Below are 16568 nucleotides of genomic sequence, written 5' to 3'. Positions count from 1 at the left end.
GGATTTTTTCGGTGTTTGTGTTTATTTCTTTTGACTTGCAGTATTAGTAATAGGGGGTCTCATAGATGCCTCCCATTACTAATCTAGGGCTTTATGTCAGCTGTGACCTGTTATTAACTTATTATCGAGATTGCCACCACACCAGAGCAATCGGGATGAGCCACATAATGTTCCGGGATTGTTGCATCTAATGGATGTGGGGGTATCAAAATTGGGGGGGACCGCATGTGGATTTTTAAAATTATTTATTTAAATAATTTTTAAACAAGCCGCATGCAGTTCCTCTTATTTTGATACACGGCCAAGATAAGTGCAGCCTGTAACCGTATGCTTTATCATGGCTGGGTATCATAATATGGGGGCATCATACGTCAGTTTGTTTAGATGCAAACAGCGTGTGATTGAAAGCAGCCTGACAGGCTGTCACACATTGTGGTGGCGCAGTCTGACTGCAACTAATCCAAGAAAAAAACTGATGCCACTTTCTAATGTAAAGAGGTGCTTACAGAGCATAAAACATAGTAACAAAAAAGAGACAGTTGCACTCTGTAGTGCTAAGATATACAGTACAGACCAAAAGTTTAGACACACCTTCTCATTCAAAGAGTTTTCTTTATTTTCATGACTCTAAAAATTGTAGATTCACATTGAAGACATCAAAACTATGAATGAAAATATGTGGAATGAAATACCTAACAAAAAAGTGTGAAACAACTGAAAACATGTCTTATATTCTAGGTTCTTCAAAGTAGCCACCTTTTGCTTTGATTACTGCTTTGCACACTCTTGGCATTCTCTTGATGAACTTCAAGATGTAGTCACCGGAAATGGTTTTCCAACAGTCTTGAAGGAATTCCCAGAAATGCTTAGCACTTGTTGGCCCTTTTGTCTTCACTCTGCGGTCCAGCTCACCCCAAACCATCTTGATTGGGTTCAGGTCTGGTGACTGTGGAGGCCAGGTCATCTGGCGTAGCACCCCATCACTCTCCTTCTTAGTCAAATAACCCTTACACAGCCTGAAGGTGTGTTTGGGGTCATTGTCCTGTTGAAAAATAAATGATGGTCCAACTAAACGCAAACCGGATGGAATAGCACGCCGCTGCAAGATGCTGTGGTAGGCATGCTGGTTCAGTGTACCTTCAATTTTTAATAAATCCCCCACAGTGTCAGCAGCAAAGCACCCCCACACCATCACACCTCCTCCTCCATGCTTCATGGTGGGAACCAGCCGTGTAGAGTCCATCCGTTCACCTTTTCTACAAAGACACGGTGGTTGGATCCTAAGATCTAAAATTTGGACTCATCAGAACAAAGCATAGATTTCCACTGGTCTAATGTTCATTCCTTGTGTTCTTTAGCCCAAACAAGTCTCTTCTGCTTGTTGCCTGTCCTTAGCAGTGGTTTCCTAGCAGCTATTTTACCATGAAGGCCTGCTGCACAAAGTCTCCTCTTAACAGTTGTTCTAGAGATGAGAAGGTGCGTCCAAACTTTTGGTCTGTACTGTATGTAACAATGAATATAGAAATATAGACATGCAATACTGCTATGGAAAACGTAACAAATTAGATACTTAGCACACAAAAATGGCCAGTTTTATGTGAGCCCATCAACCAACGCCAAGGCGAACTCTCATTTGTTGGGTCCCTGCCTACTCTAAGGCCTCTTTTTGGATTAAAAAAACCCCTATAATTTATGGGAGGACAGGAACCTGCTGGAGAATTAAAATACCCTACGGTTGAAGAGCAGAAGTGTTCAATCAGAAGGCATGACCCTGTAATCTAAGAAAGAGACTGATGGCACTTCCTAACTTTCTAACGGGAACAGGTACATACTGAGCATGAAACAGTAACATAAAAGAGACAGGGTTTTTATAAAATTGTGACATTTTCATCACCCGGCCTTACCTAACAGGCTAATGAAGGTCTAAAACCTTGGTCAAAGTTATCTGAGCACACAAATCTCCAATGGTGTCCAAACTTTTGCATCAGCACATTTTCCTTTTTGTGATTTTTTTTAAAATATAAAAGATTAATAAATATATAGACCTATTACCTAAAATGCAAAGGAAATGTGTCCTTTAACCCCTTAACGACCTTTGACGGATCTTTCCGTCATGGAGCGTGTGCCGCTAAGCCCTGCCCCCTGCCGCGGGCAGGATGCGGCGATCGGCGCACATATCAGCTGTTTTCAACAGCTGACATGTGTGCCTGCATGTTACGAGTGGAATCGCATTCCACCCGTAACATTAAACCCTTACATCTCGCTGCCAAAGTCTGGCAGCGAGATATATATACGCGCGGTCACGATTTTTTATTACCGCCGCCCCCACCGAAAGTCACGTGAGTGATCATGTGACTTTCGGTGGTTGCCATGGTAGCACAGGGTAATGTGATGACGCCTGCAGCTATGACGTTGCACTTTCGTTTTCACTCGGCCTGGAGGCCAGTGAAGCAGGAAGTGACCGTATCTGCTGTTTACAGCTGTATAGCTGTGATCAGCAGATAGATAAGAGTGATCAGATTGCTGATTGCTATAGCCCCCTAGGGGGACTAGTAAAATAAAAAAAAAGTAAACATTTTTTTAAAAAAATAAAAATAAAAACCTAAAAGTTCAAATCACCACCCCTTTCACCCCATAAAAATTAAAGGGTAAAAAAAAAAAGAAAATATACACATATTTGGTATCGCCGCGTTCAGAAATGCCCGATCTATCAAAATATAAAATCAATTAATCTGATTGGTAAACGGCGTAGTGTCAAAAAAATTCCAAACGCCAAAATTACGTTTTTTTGGTCGCCGCAAGTTTTATGCAAAATGCAATAACAGGCGATCAAAACGTAGCATCTGTGCAAAAATGGTACCATTAGAAACGTCAGCTCGAGACGCAAAAAATAAGCCATCAGTGAGCCTCAGATCCCGAAAAATGAGAACGCTACGGGTTTCTGAAAATGGCGCAAAACGTTCGCCACTTTTATTGGACAAGCTTGTGAATTTTTTTTAACGCCTTAGATACAAGTAAACCTATACATGTTTGGTGTCTACAAACTCGCACCGACCTCAGGCATCATACCCACACATCAGTTTTACCATATAGTGAACACGGTGAATAAAACATCCCAAAAAACTATTGTGCCATCACACTTTTTTTTGCAGTTTTTCCACACTTGGAATTTTTTTTGCTGTTTTCCAGTACAGTCTTTGGTAAAACTTATGGTTTTATTTAAAAGTACAAATTGTCCCACAAAAAACAAGCCCTCATATGGCAAGATTGACGGAAAAATAAAAAAGTTACGGCTTTCGGAAGAAGGGGAGCAAAAAACAAAAACGCAAAAACGGAAAGTGCCCGGGGGCTGAAGGGGTTAACTTTATGCCTTTTAGAGATCGTTTCATCTTCCAGTTTCTTCACTGTTCACAATAACATTAATTTTGACCAGTGGTGCCCAAAGTTTTGCATGCCGCTGTATATATACAATGTGTTTAGCATACAGAAATATGATCAAAGTGACATTTTCATTCTTCATGAGGGCAGATACTTAGGAAGCTTTATCCATATAGATCATGTGCTCCCCCTGGTGGATTGTTTGTGTATCGCATGCTCTGCATTACAGGAGTGAAATTTACACAAAATATATTCAGAGGCCAGTGATTTAAAAGCTGCAGCTCAATTTATCTGCCAAAATATGTAGTATCAACTTTTTAAGCATCACTTTTTTTGGCCTAGTAAGGTGCGGCCACCACCACCGGGCTCTTATATACAGCATTCTAACATGCTGTGTATAACAGCCCAGGCCACTGTGACAACATAAAAAACACTTTATAATACTCACCTAGAAGGTCGCTCCAGTGCTGTCTGGCCGTATGGCGCCTCCTCTTTAGGCCATCTTGGTCTTCCTTAGGCCAGTTTCAGACGTCTGTGTTTCAGGTACGTGTGACATCAGTTTTTAACACGGATGCCACACGTACCCATGTTATTATTTGCTGTTACTCACACATCCGTGTTTTCACACGGACCGTGTGACCTCTCATGACCTCGCATGCACACACGGAGACGTGTCCGTTTTTTCTCCGGCAGCACGGGTGTCACACGGATCACACACTGATGTGATCTGTGTTGACATCAGTGTGACACGTACCGGAGAAAACACGGGTCTTTTTAATAAAAAGATTTTCTATATTCACCTGTATCCAGTGATGCTGTCTCCGACCCTGCTGCCCCCCGCTCCTGCCCCCCGCTCATTATACTCACTGAATATTCAGTCCACTGTGGAGCTGGAAGCCGAAGCATCGCGGGGTGAGTATACAGCAGTGTGTATGTGTTGAGGACGAGACTCAAGCGGTCTCTCGGGATCTGACTGCTGTTCCAAATTATAATGTCATGTGTGCACGTGAGACTAAATAATGGACTACAAGTCAAGTTATAACTATCTCCATGACAGACGCTGACCAACTGGCTGTTTTTATTGTTTGAAACTTTTTATAGCACTTGAGAAGTGAGGGGTGTAGACAAAATATAGTCCAAGTATCGCAGGCTGGACTCAGGACGTATAGGAATTAGCATAGCCTCTATTGGATTGGTCAGTCCAAACTTTAGGAATTCCCCTTTGTTCATCATCTTGGGTGTAGACAGGATGTGGCAGCCATCTTCAAGTTACATATACTGGAATATACTGTGTTAAGAAAAATCACTAAATATGCAATATACATATATACGTGTTAGTAAGAAACAAAAGCATTCACAAATATGTGTGTTAGGTTACATTAACTAAACTATATACCTGAGTCTATGAAATGGCTGAATTAAGTATTTTGGTTACTTAATTCTTATCCTCAACATATGTGTGTATGTGTTCAGTGTATACATGCATGTGCACTATGTGTGTGTATGTGCTCGGTGTATCCATGTGTGTCTGCTATGTACAGTTAGGTCCAGAAATATTTGGACAGTGACACAAGTTTTGTTATTTTAGCTGTTTACAAAAACATGTTCAGAAATACAATTATATATATAATATGGGCTGAAAGTGCACACTCCCAACTGCAATATGAGAGTTTTCACATCCAAATCGGAGAAAGGGTTTAGGAATCATAGCTCTGTAATGCATAGCCTCCTCTTTTTTAAGGGACCAAAAGTAATTGGACAAGGGACTCTAAGGGCTGCAATTAACTCTGAAGGCGTCTCCCTCGTTAACCTGTAATCAATGAAGTAGTTAAAAGGTCTGGGGTTGATTACAGGTGTGTGGTTTTGCATTTGGAAGCTGTTGCTGTGACCAGACAATATGCGGTCTAAGGAACTCTCAATTGAGGTGAAGCAGAACATCCTGAGGCTGAAAAAAAAGAAAAAATCCATCAGAGAGATAGCAGACATGCTTGGAGTAGCAAAATCAACAGTCGGGTACATTCTGAGAAAAAAGGAATTGACTGGTGAGCTTGGGAACTCAAAAAGGCCTGGGCGTCCACGGATGACAACAGTGGTGGATGATCGCCGCATACTTTCTTTGGTGAAGAAGAACCCGTTCACAACATCAACTGAAGTCCAGAACACTCTCAGTGAAGTAGGTGTATCTGTCTCTAAGTCAACAGTAAAGAGAAGACTCCATGAAAGTAAATACAAAGGGTTCACATCTAGATGCAAACCATTCATCAATTCCAAAAATAGACAGGCCAGAGTTAAATTTGCTGAAAAACACCTCATGAAGCCAGCTCAGTTCTGGAAAAGTATTCTATGGACATATGAGACCAAGATCAACCTGTCCCAGAATGATGGGAAGAAAAAAGTTTGGAGAAGAAAGGGAACGGCACATGATCCAAGGCACACCACATCCTCTGTAAAACATGGTGGAGGCAACGTGATGGCATGGGCATGCATGGCTTTCAATGGCACTGGGTCACTTGTGTTTATTGATGACATAACAGCAGACAAGAGTAGCCGGATGAATTCTGAAGTGTACCGGGATATACTTTCAGCCCAGATTCAGCCAAATGCCGCAAAGTTGATCGGACAGCGCTTCATAGTACAGATGGACAATGACCCCAAGCATACAGCCAAAGCTACCCAGGAGTTCATGAGTGCAAAAAAGTGGAACATTCTGCAATGGCCAAGTCAATCACCAGATCTTAACCCAATTGAGCATGCATTTCACTTGCTCAAATCCAGACTTAAGACGGAAAGACCCACAAACAAGCAAGACCTGAAGGCTGCGGCTGTAAAGACCTGGAAAAGCATTAAGAAGGAGGAAACCCAGCGTTTGGTGATGTCCATGGGTTCCAGACTTAAGGCAGTGATTGCCTCCAAAGGATTCGCAACAAAATATTGAAAATAAAAATTTTTTTTTTGGGTTTGGTTTATTTGTCCAATTACTTTTGACCTCCTAAAATGTGGAGTGTTTGTAAAGAAATGTGACAATTCCTACAATTTCTATCAGATATTTTTGTTCAAACCTTCAAATTAAACGTTACAATCTGCACTTGAATTCTGTTGTAGAGGTTTCATTTAAAATCCAATGTGGTGGCATGCAGAGCCCAACTCGCGAAAATTGTGTCACTGTCCAAATATTTCTGGACCTAACTGTATGTATACATATGTGTGTATATGTGCTCAGTGTATATGTGTGTGTGTGTATGTCTGTGTGTGGTGAGAACCTGGAGGCCGGATCATCGTGGAGACAGTATCGGGGACTCATCACAGTTCCCAATGAACTCTGATGAACCCATGAAGCTGTAGCGCGGGTGTCGTGGGGGGTCATTAGGATGTCATTAGAGTTAATTGGGAATTCCAATGACCTCCAGGAGGTCACTGTGCTTGCAGAATACTTACCTGTCCCCGCGATGCAGTCCGCGGCGGTGCTGTACCTAGTAATGTCCCCAGTGCTGCTTCCAGGTCCTGAGTGCGGTGAATAATCGATGAATATAATGAGCGGCGCTCAGGTGCGGGAGGCAGCAGAGCCGAAGACAGCAGGTAAATATGGAAAATCTTTTTATTTCACAGACCCGTGTTTTCTCCGGTACCTATCACACGTATGCAAACATGGATGTCACATGTGTGACCATAACCATGCGTGTGACTGGTACCTGATTAAACACGGACGTCTGAAACCGGCCTTATTCTGAAGCCGCGGTGCATGACGCGTCCTATGTCATACACACAGGACGGTATTGAGGTCCTGTGCAGGTGCACTACAATACTTTGATCTGCCCTGAGCAGGTCCTCTCCATCCTTATCAATATTTGTGTCTGTATCCTATGGTAGCACACAATTCACCAAGTTGGCCTATCTGGACTCCATTTCCGCCGGGATCTTCATACAACAGGCCATTGTGGGTCGTTTCAGATTCCCATCCAACGACTTCAAGCTCCCATAGCAGTGTTGTCCCGGGGATGGAAAATTTCTGTCAGAGGCTATCCTGTTCGTCATCAAGCAAGTTGAACGACAGATGGGGATCCTGCACTCAGAGAAGATTGCCTTCTACGTGCTTCCAGGGCTGTCGAACCCACTGATACAACGTCTGTCGTGGCTTCAGATGCACAAGCCTGTCTTGTACTGTAGATCCGGAGATGTGTTCAGATGAGGTCAGTTCTGTCTCTATAAATGTCTTGTTCCAGTCCGTTCTGCCCGTTCGCCGGTGATGCTCTTACATTTTCTGGGTCTCCCATGTGCCTGTTGGGCCTACATAAACGTCTTCGACAAGAGACTGAGACACTTCTCCACATAGGAGACATACTTCCTGGTTCCTCACCTTCCCGCGGCTGAATTTACCCTCTTTCCCAGGCGAAGACCCAAGCAATGTCCGAGTACATCAAGGAGACTCTGGCAAGAGGATTTCTCCAGACGTCCTCCTCACCGGCCAGAGCAGGGTTCTTTTTTGTAAAGAAAAAGGATGGTTCCTTATGTATTGATTATAGAGGTGTCAACCAAATCATGGTCAATAATAAGTATTTGCTGCCACTTATCCCGGACGTATACAGGCTCTGTGACTGCGCTCTTTAGAATTTGTCTCTGTGGGGAACCTTTAAAATATTGCCTCTGTGAGGGAAATGTGAAAACAGGCTCTGTAGGGGCACACTTAAAATTCTGGCTCTGTGGGGGAACACTGAATATAGGCTCTGTGTTGGCTCTCTTAATGTTTTGGCTATGTGGGAGAACTCTGAAATTAGGCTCAGAAGGCGCACTCTTAAAATTTTAGCTTTGTGGGGTCTCTATAGCTATAGCTGGGGGTCTCCTGTGATGGTGCCATGTTGGGGGTCGCTAAAGCTGGGGGTACTCTGTGATTATGTCATGTCGGGGGTCTCTATAGTTATAGCTGGGGTCTCCTGCGATGGTGCCATGTCGGGGATCTCTATAGCTACAGCTGGGGGTCTCCTGCGATGGTGTCATGTTGGGGGTCTCTATAGCTATAGCTGGGGGTGTCCTGCGATGGTCTCATGTTGGGGGGGTCTCTATAGCTATAGCTGGAGGTGTCTTGCAATGGTGTCATGTTGGGGGGTCTCTATAGCCATACCTGGAGGTCGCTATAGCTGGGGGTCCCCTGTGATAGTGTCATCTCGGGGGGCTCTATAGTTATAGCTGGGGGTCTCCTGCAATGGTTGCGACTCTCTGTAGCTGGGGGTCTCCTGTGATCATGTCATGTTGGGGGTCTCTATAGCCATACCTGGGGGTCTCCTGCAATGGTGTCATGTTGGGGGTCTCTATAGCCATACCTGGGGGCCTCCTGCAATGGTGTCATGTTGGGGGGTCTCTATAGCTATAACTGGGGTCTCCTGCAATGGTGTCATGTTTGGCGTCTCTATAGCTATAGCTGGGGGTCTCCTGCGATGGTGTCATGTCGGGGGTCTCTATAGCTATAGCTGGGGGTGTCCTGCGATGGTCTCATGTTGGGGGGGTCTCTATAGCTATAGCTGGGGGTGTCTTGCAATGGTGTCATGTTGGGGGGGGTCTCTATAGCTATAGCTGGGGGTCTCCTGCAATAGTTTCATGTCAGGGGTCTCTATAGTTATAGCTGGGGGTCTCCTGCAATGGTTGCAAGTCTCTGTAGATGTGAGTCTCCTGTGATCATGTCATGTTGGGGGTCTATAGCTATACCTGGGGGTCTCCTGCAATGGTGTCATGTTGGGGGTCTCTATAGCTATACCTGGGTGTCTCCTGCAATCGTGTCATGTTGGGTAGTCTCTATAGCTATAGCTGGGGGTCTCCTGCAATGGTGTCATGTTGGGGGGTCTCTATAGCTATAGCTGGGGGTGTCCTGCGATGGTCTCATGTTGGGGGGTCTCTATAGCTATAGCTGGGGGTGTCCTGCGATGGTCTCATGTTGGGGGGTCTCTATAGCTATAGCTGGAGGTGTCTTGCAATGGTGTCATGTCGGGGGCCTCTATAGCTATAGCTGGGGGTGTCCTGCGATGGTGTCATGTTGGGGGGTCTCTATAGCTATAGCTGGGGGTGTCCTGCGATGGTCTCATGTTGGGGGGTCTCTATAGCTATAGCTGGGGGTGTCCTGCGATGGTCTCATGTTGGGGGGTCTCTATAGCTATAGCTGGAGGTGTCTTGCAATGGTGTCATGTTGGGGGGTCTCTACAGCTCTAGCTGGAGTTCTCCTGCGATGGTGTCATGTTGGGGGTCTCTATAGCTATAGCTGGAGGTGTCTTGCGATGGTGTCATGTTGGGGGGTCTCTATAGCTATAGCTGGAGGTCTCTTGCAATGGTGTCATGTTGGGGGGTCTCTATAGTTACAGCTGGGGGTCTCCTGCGATAGTGTCATGTCGGGGGTCTCTATAGCCATAGTTGGGGGACTCCTGCATTGGTGTCACGTGGGGAGTTTCTATAGCTATCGTCCATTTGCGAAGGGGTTAATAATTTGAAAAAATTACACTGAAGACTGGAGGGGAATAAAGACTGCCCGGCGCGCTGCCTCATGGGTAAGATGAATCAGACTCTCACACAGCAGGATGACCCTTGCTTTATGAACCAATCACCTGCAATGTCACAGTGCCCGGTTTTGCCCACTACCAAAATGGCCGCTCATGTTATTTGGCGAGCGATTGCGTCATTCCACCCCTGTCCCAGCGAAGAGCAGAATCACGTGGCCTGCAAGTGTTCTGCATCGCTCATCCAAAATGGCCTCTACAGCACGCGCAGACGCGATCACGTGTCCATTACGTCATCCCGCAGCTCCTCCCCGTTTAACCGGCAAATTGTTTCTGCGCAGGCGCAGTTGAGGCGGGGATTGTTCTGGCAGCACTGCAGGACATGGGGCAACATTCAGCGAGGACTGATCTGTAATTCTCACCGTCCGCCCGTCCTGACAGCATGGCCGCCCTGCTGGTGAGAGGCAGCCTGCCCAGGGCCTCGCTGCTGTGGAAGAGGGGAGACAGTGGCAGAGGTGAGGAGGAGGCCGGGGAAGCCTGAGAGTCACAGGCCGGGGTACACCTGTGTAATGTGGCTGCAATCCCCCATACATATGGTTATATGTGGCTTTTCTGTGCTTAAAGGGATTGTCCACCCTTTAGGGATAGTATATATCTGAAAATTGAGCTTTGTTGTGGTCATATATCAGCAAAGAGGAGTCCAGAAAGAGGCAAATCACAGCTACAAGCTGTCCTATCATACTGAGCTCACTGACAGAGTCTCAGTTCACTCATTCTGAAGCCTTAGAGACTGTATAGAAGTCAAACAGTGCTAAATATTTAATGAAACACAATTGTAGAAATTATTTTTATACCTAATGCCTTGTATTTGTGCGATAAAAGTAACCAGCGTTTGAATTGATATGCAAATAAGAGCTATCGTAGATCTGAAGTGTTGGTCACTCCAGCTCTATTCCCCACCCAGCGCCGCTGCATCCTGCTTAACTGATGGCTTTTATGCTATGCTAATCAATAACGAAGAGTTCGATGGGGAATAGAGCTGGAGTGACGGAGGGGTCAGATCTACAAATATCTCTGCAGCCGCGTTTGTATATTGATTAAAGCACTGATTTCTCAGGTCACTCCAGCTCTTTTCCCCAACCAGCACTGCCTCCTTCTGCTTGACTGACAGTGTCTATACTGTGTGACTTCAGGGGCAAAGGAGCTGTCAATCAAGCAGAAGGAGGCAGAGCTGGGTGGGAAATAGACCTGGAGTGATGGAGGCTTCAGATCTACAACTAGTTCTTCAGCCTCACTTGCATTTTTTTTTTAAACACTGATTTCTCAGGATTGAGACTGTAGAGTTATTTGTAGATCTGATCCCTTTGTCACTCCAGCTGTTTTCCCCACCTGGCGCTGCCTCTTCCTGCTTGGCTGACAGCCTCTGTGCTGTTAGTTTTCCAGGCAAAGGAGTTGTCAGTCTGGAGGAGGCGGTGGTGGAATAGAACTAGAGTAACAGGGGCTTCAGATCTACAAATAGCTCTTCAGCCTCAATCCTGAGAAATCAGTGTTATAATTGATATACAAATGAGGCTGAAGAGCTACTTGTATAATTGGGTAATAGAGCTGGAGTGACATAGGTTTCAGACCTACAAGTAGCTCTTCAGGGTCATTTGTGTAGTAATTAAAACACTGATTTCTCAGGATTGTGGCTGAAGAGATACTTGTAGCTCTGAAGCCTCCGTCACTCCCGCTCTATTCCCCACCCAGCTCCAACTCCTCCAGAGTGACAGTTCCTTCGTCTGAAAAAGTAACAGCACAGAGGCTGTCATCCAAGCAGGAGGAGGCAGCACTGGGTGGGGAATAGAGCTGGAGTGACAGAGGCTTCAGATCTTCAAAATAGCTCTTCAGCCACAATCCTGAGAAATCAGTGTTTTAATTACTACACAAATGACCCTGAAGAGCTACTTGTAGGTCTGAAACCTATGTCACTCTAACTCTATTACCCATCCAGGGCTGCCGCCTCCTGCTTGATTGACAGTTCCTTTGCCTGAAGACACACACTATAGAGGCTGTCAGCCAATCAGGAAGAGGCAGTGCTGTGTGGGGAATAGAGCTGGAGTGACGGAGGCTTCAGATCTTCAGCCTCATTTGCATATCAATACAAACGCTGATTTCTCAGTGACGGAGGATCGGACCCGCCGTGTAAGGATATGGTTGGACTTTACTGCGAAGAAGCTACATAAAAAAAAAATCAAATCTTTATTTTTATATAGCGCTAACATATTCCACAGCGCTTTACATACATTGGCAACATTGTCCCCATTGGGGCTCACAATCTAGAGCCCCTATCTGTATATCTTTGGAGTGTGGGAGGAAACCGGAGAACCCACGAAAAAACGGGGAGAACATACAAACTCCTTGCAGATGGTGTCCTTGGTGGGATTTGAACCCAGGACCCCAGTGCTGCAAGACTGCAGTGCTAACCACTGAGCCACCACAAGAGTAAAGTGCTAACCACTGAGCCACCACAAGAGTAAAGTGCTAACCACTGAGCCACCGTGCTGCCCTACATGTACATATAGTCTGGGGTGAGATCCCGCTGACAGATTCTCTTTAAAGGAGGTAAACTAATTTTTTTTTCGGGAATCTTCAAGCTTATAAAACTGTTGCAGTGGGAAAGCGTGCGGTCTCTGGGGCTGCAGACAGTGAGTGCTGCTGCATTAGGACCCCACTCTTATTGATGGGACCCCCTCTTGCCCCCCAGGGATCATGAATCGCCCACACTTGATCTGTCTTTAAGGCGAGCAGGTGGCCGGAGGATTACTGTGGATTTGCTGTACGAGGCTGGGCTCTTATTTACCGGTGGAAACTGGTCACTGTCGGGTCCTGCGCTGTTAAACAATGTCTCCGGCCTCCCAGTAACTACCAGTAACTGGTTAAAGCTGGACTGGGACGACTGGTGGGATCAGACAGTGTAACACTACAGCAGTGCCGAAGCGAAAAGCTGCGTCTCGCTCCTGGTGGACGAAGGTAAAGGGATTCTGAGCTGCAGTACCCGACACCACCACTGTATAAGGGGGGCGCTGCTGGAGGAAAGGAGCCGAGGCTTTTCTCTAATCACTCATGACTGATCCTCCTCATTTTTCTTTTCCAGGTCTCTTCTCGGATCGCGTGTGTCTCGGTTGCACTTCCTTACGGTTGAATAATCATCGGTAAGAGTTTATCTCACCCGTGGATTTCTGCCAGTTTTTACAATACAGTTGCCTTCTGGTGTCGGTACACATTACCTGTCCTCGCTGATAACGGGGCGCAGGAGACGGGGATGGATGTCAACTGTCTGATCGTGTAGTTGCCAGGATAGAGAGCTGCAGGAGGAGTCTGACAGCAGTTTAGTGCGCACACATGCACGCTCTGCTGAGCCGAGCATGCATATGTATGGGGTGTTTCTGGATTATAGTGTATGGCCAATCATAGGCTGCAGCAAAGTGCAGGATCCGTTGCACTCATTGACCTATATCGGGGTCCGCCAAAGCCCCCCTCCATTCGAGGAAGGAGCAGATCTACCTGACTCAGTGGGGTTATATATATGTCTATTTATGGGGTCTTTCTTATATTTATATATAAATAATGGCGAGACCCAGAGGAACCCTATCAGGTTGACCCCACTGAGTCAGGTGGATCTGCTCCTTCCTGGAATGGAGGGGGGTTTCAGTGGACCCCTATATAGGTCAATGAGTATATATATATATATATATATATATTTCATTCTATTCTCCAGACACACACTGATGACATTCCATTTCTTAGCCGCATGATTGAGGAATTGATTAGCTGCAGCGGTCAGATGACTGGGACAGGACTTTTCTGGTCATGTTCATCAGTCAACTGACCACTGCAGCCAGTCACAGCCCTGGCGCCATCCATTTTACCGTATAACATACAGAATCAGTCCCCTGACCTCTGCAGCCGATCACAGCTCTGACGCCATTCACTTTACTGTATAATGGAAAGAATCAATCCCCTGACCGCTGCAGACGATCACAGCCCTGACGACATTCATTTTACCATATAACATACAGAATCAGTCCCCTGACCGCTGCAGCCGATCACAGCTCTGACGCCATTCACTTTACTGCATAATGGAAAGTATCAATCCCCTGACCGCTGCAGACGATCACAGCCCTGACGACATTCATTTTACCATATAACATACAGAATCAGTGCCCTGACCGCTGCAGCCGATCACAGCTCTGACGCCATTCACTTTACTGCATAATGGAAAGTATCAATCCCCTGACCGCTGCAGACGATCACAGCCTTGATGCCATTCATTTTACAGTATAATGTACAGAAAAATGATACCGCTATTATACTTCTTCGTCTTTCTTTTGCTCCCAGCTCTTCTCACTTTCGGAGTTCTGCTGCCGCCCATCCGGTTTACATTTCCCTAACAGGCGGGGATGGCGGCTTCTCCCGAACTAACGGACCCGAAAGAAGCTACATTACAGTCAGCGCTTCGTCCCCAGCGTGGAGAGGGGCGGCCGGCAGCCCAGGACCCCGGTACGCCTCCGTCCGGAGCTTGCACTCTTCCAGCCCTTTATTCGACGACTCCGTGGTAGAAAAATCCTTAAAGTCTTTGAAGGACAAAAATAAAAAGCTGGAGGAAGGCGGCCCGGTGTACAGCCCCAACACGGAGGTGGAGACGGTGAAGAGGTCTATAGGGCAGAGGGTGATGGACGAGCTAAAGCATTATTACCACGGCTTCCGCCTCCTCTGGATAGACACCAAAATCGCCGCCCGGATGATGTGGAACATCCTCAACGGGAGCAATTTATCCAGAAGGGAGCGGAGACAGGTAAGAAAGGGGGGGACGTGGGGCGACCTCCGCCGGGCTGCCATATTGGATCTGGATATGAGCCCTGCCATAGTTGCAGTGACTGATGTAGCTGCGCCCGGGCTCGTCTGTGTGCTGTACGACCGTCCTACCCCGGGACCTGTCTGCACACGGCGGCTGAGTCATCCCGGCATGTTTCACTAATTGTTACCAGCAATCAGCAGGAGCGGCTGCCCGGTGCCAGCGCTGACGTCTGGGGGAATCGTATCAGACCGATACTACTTAATGGGGCGCACGCCTGCGAGCCGCGTCCTCCCCTGCACTCCCTATACAGAAGATACACAGGGTGGTCCGCAAGTAGGTGGACAGTGTGTGTAATAGGGTTATCAAACATGGTGTAAAGAGAAACTGGCTCAGCTGCCCTTAGCAACCAATCAGATTCTACCTTTCATTTTCCAAAGAGTCTGTGAAGAATGAAAGGTGGAATCTGATTGGTTGCTAATGGCAACTGAGTCAGTTTCACTTTACACCATGTTTGATAACCCTATTACACATACTGTACACCCACTTTTAAACCACCCTGTGTGTATATATAATACATGTGTGTGTGTGTGTGTGTATGTGTATGTGTGTATATATATATATATATATATTATACTATTATATTAGTACGCTATGAAACGACGTAAAGAGATTATGCTCTCATGGTGATTGTGTGCAGCATCGTCACCCCTATAGCCTATATGTTCTCACGTAGCTTTTTCCTACGTCTTTTTGCATCGCTTTTTTTCATGAGTTCAAGGCTATGTTCACACACTGCCTTTTTGCTGTTTTTTTTTTTTTCTTTGTCGCTCCATTGGGAGACCCAGACAATTGGGTGTATAGCTTCTGCCTCCGAAGGCCACACAAAGTATTACACTTTAAAAAGTGTAACCCCTCCCCACTGCCTATACACCCCCCCGTGCATCACGGGCTCCTCAGTTTTAAGCTTTGTGTGGAAGGAGACACACATCCACTCATGCATTCTCATTTTGGTTATATCGGTTGGAAGAAAAGTGGGCCCCCACGGGGCCCCCGGCATGTTCCCTTCTCACCCCACTACGTCGGCGGTGCTGTTAAGGTTGAGGTACCCATTGTGGGTACAAAGGCCGGAGCCTCATGCCGTCTCTTTCACCATCCCTTAGCGGCTCTGGGAGAAGTGGGATCCTGAGCGGTCATCCATTCACTGGGACCGTGCTCCCTCCGCAGCCCCTGTGGGAATCTGTCGGACAGGAGTTTATTTATCCTCAGGGACCGGGCCCTGCAACACTAAGGTACTCTGTATCCCCATGGGGGATGCGCATGGAGCGCCTTCATCCCGGACGCTGCAGCAGCTGCTTATTTGTGACGGCCGGCGGACTTCCGCGCCGACCGCGCCTGTTTGTCGGCCGCGGTCTTAAATTTAGTCCCCGGCTTCAATTGCGGCCTAGTAGCAAAACTCCCGCCCCCGGGCCTGTCTATCAGGGGTAAGGGCGGGACTGCCGACCTGACGTCGGATGTGAGGGCCGGAGCATCCTGTATGTTTCCTCCCCCCTCACTGATCACTGTGGGGACTCCAGATTCCCGCACTTTTCTAACGCCGCCCACGGCCCCACTCCTCCCCAGAGAGCTCCGGCAGCCATTTCTTTGGCATTCTGCCGGTGGAGGATTACCTGGAAAGAGCTCTGCAACGCTGGGAGACCTAAGGCAGGGAATCTGGAGGACACACACTCCGCTTTTTAGCGGTCGGTAAGCCATACCGGTCACCCGGTGCTGGTCCCCTTAGGGTGCCGGAATAGATACTATATATATATTTATATATTTCTGTTCGGTCGGGCTGTATACACTCCCCATATACCCTCAGTGATCACTCTCCTAGG

At 46.8% G+C, this 16568-nt stretch overlaps 1 protein-coding gene across 2 annotated transcripts in view; it reads left to right on the top strand.

The window, feature by feature from the left end:
* The first annotated feature begins 10197 nt into the window (after nucleotides 1-10197).
* Nucleotides 10198-16568, top strand: part of LETM1 (leucine zipper and EF-hand containing transmembrane protein 1) — an 87070-nt gene continuing 80699 nt past the window's right edge. For both annotated transcript variants that reach the window (XM_075346807.1, XM_075346806.1), the window contains exons 1-3: nucleotides 10198-10369; nucleotides 12991-13048; nucleotides 14235-14691. In XM_075346807.1, the coding sequence (XP_075202922.1) occupies nucleotides 10297-10369; nucleotides 12991-13048; nucleotides 14235-14691 (588 nt within the window). In that variant the 5' untranslated portion in view covers nucleotides 10198-10296. The remainder of the gene's footprint in view (nucleotides 10370-12990; nucleotides 13049-14234; nucleotides 14692-16568) is intronic.

Source organism: Anomaloglossus baeobatrachus, chromosome 1 (genome assembly GCF_048569485.1).
Source record: "Anomaloglossus baeobatrachus isolate aAnoBae1 chromosome 1, aAnoBae1.hap1, whole genome shotgun sequence".
Lineage (NCBI taxonomy): Eukaryota > Metazoa > Chordata > Amphibia > Anura > Aromobatidae > Anomaloglossus > Anomaloglossus baeobatrachus.
Note: the sequence above shows the minus strand (reverse complement) of the source record. Positions and strands in the feature narration are given on the sequence as shown.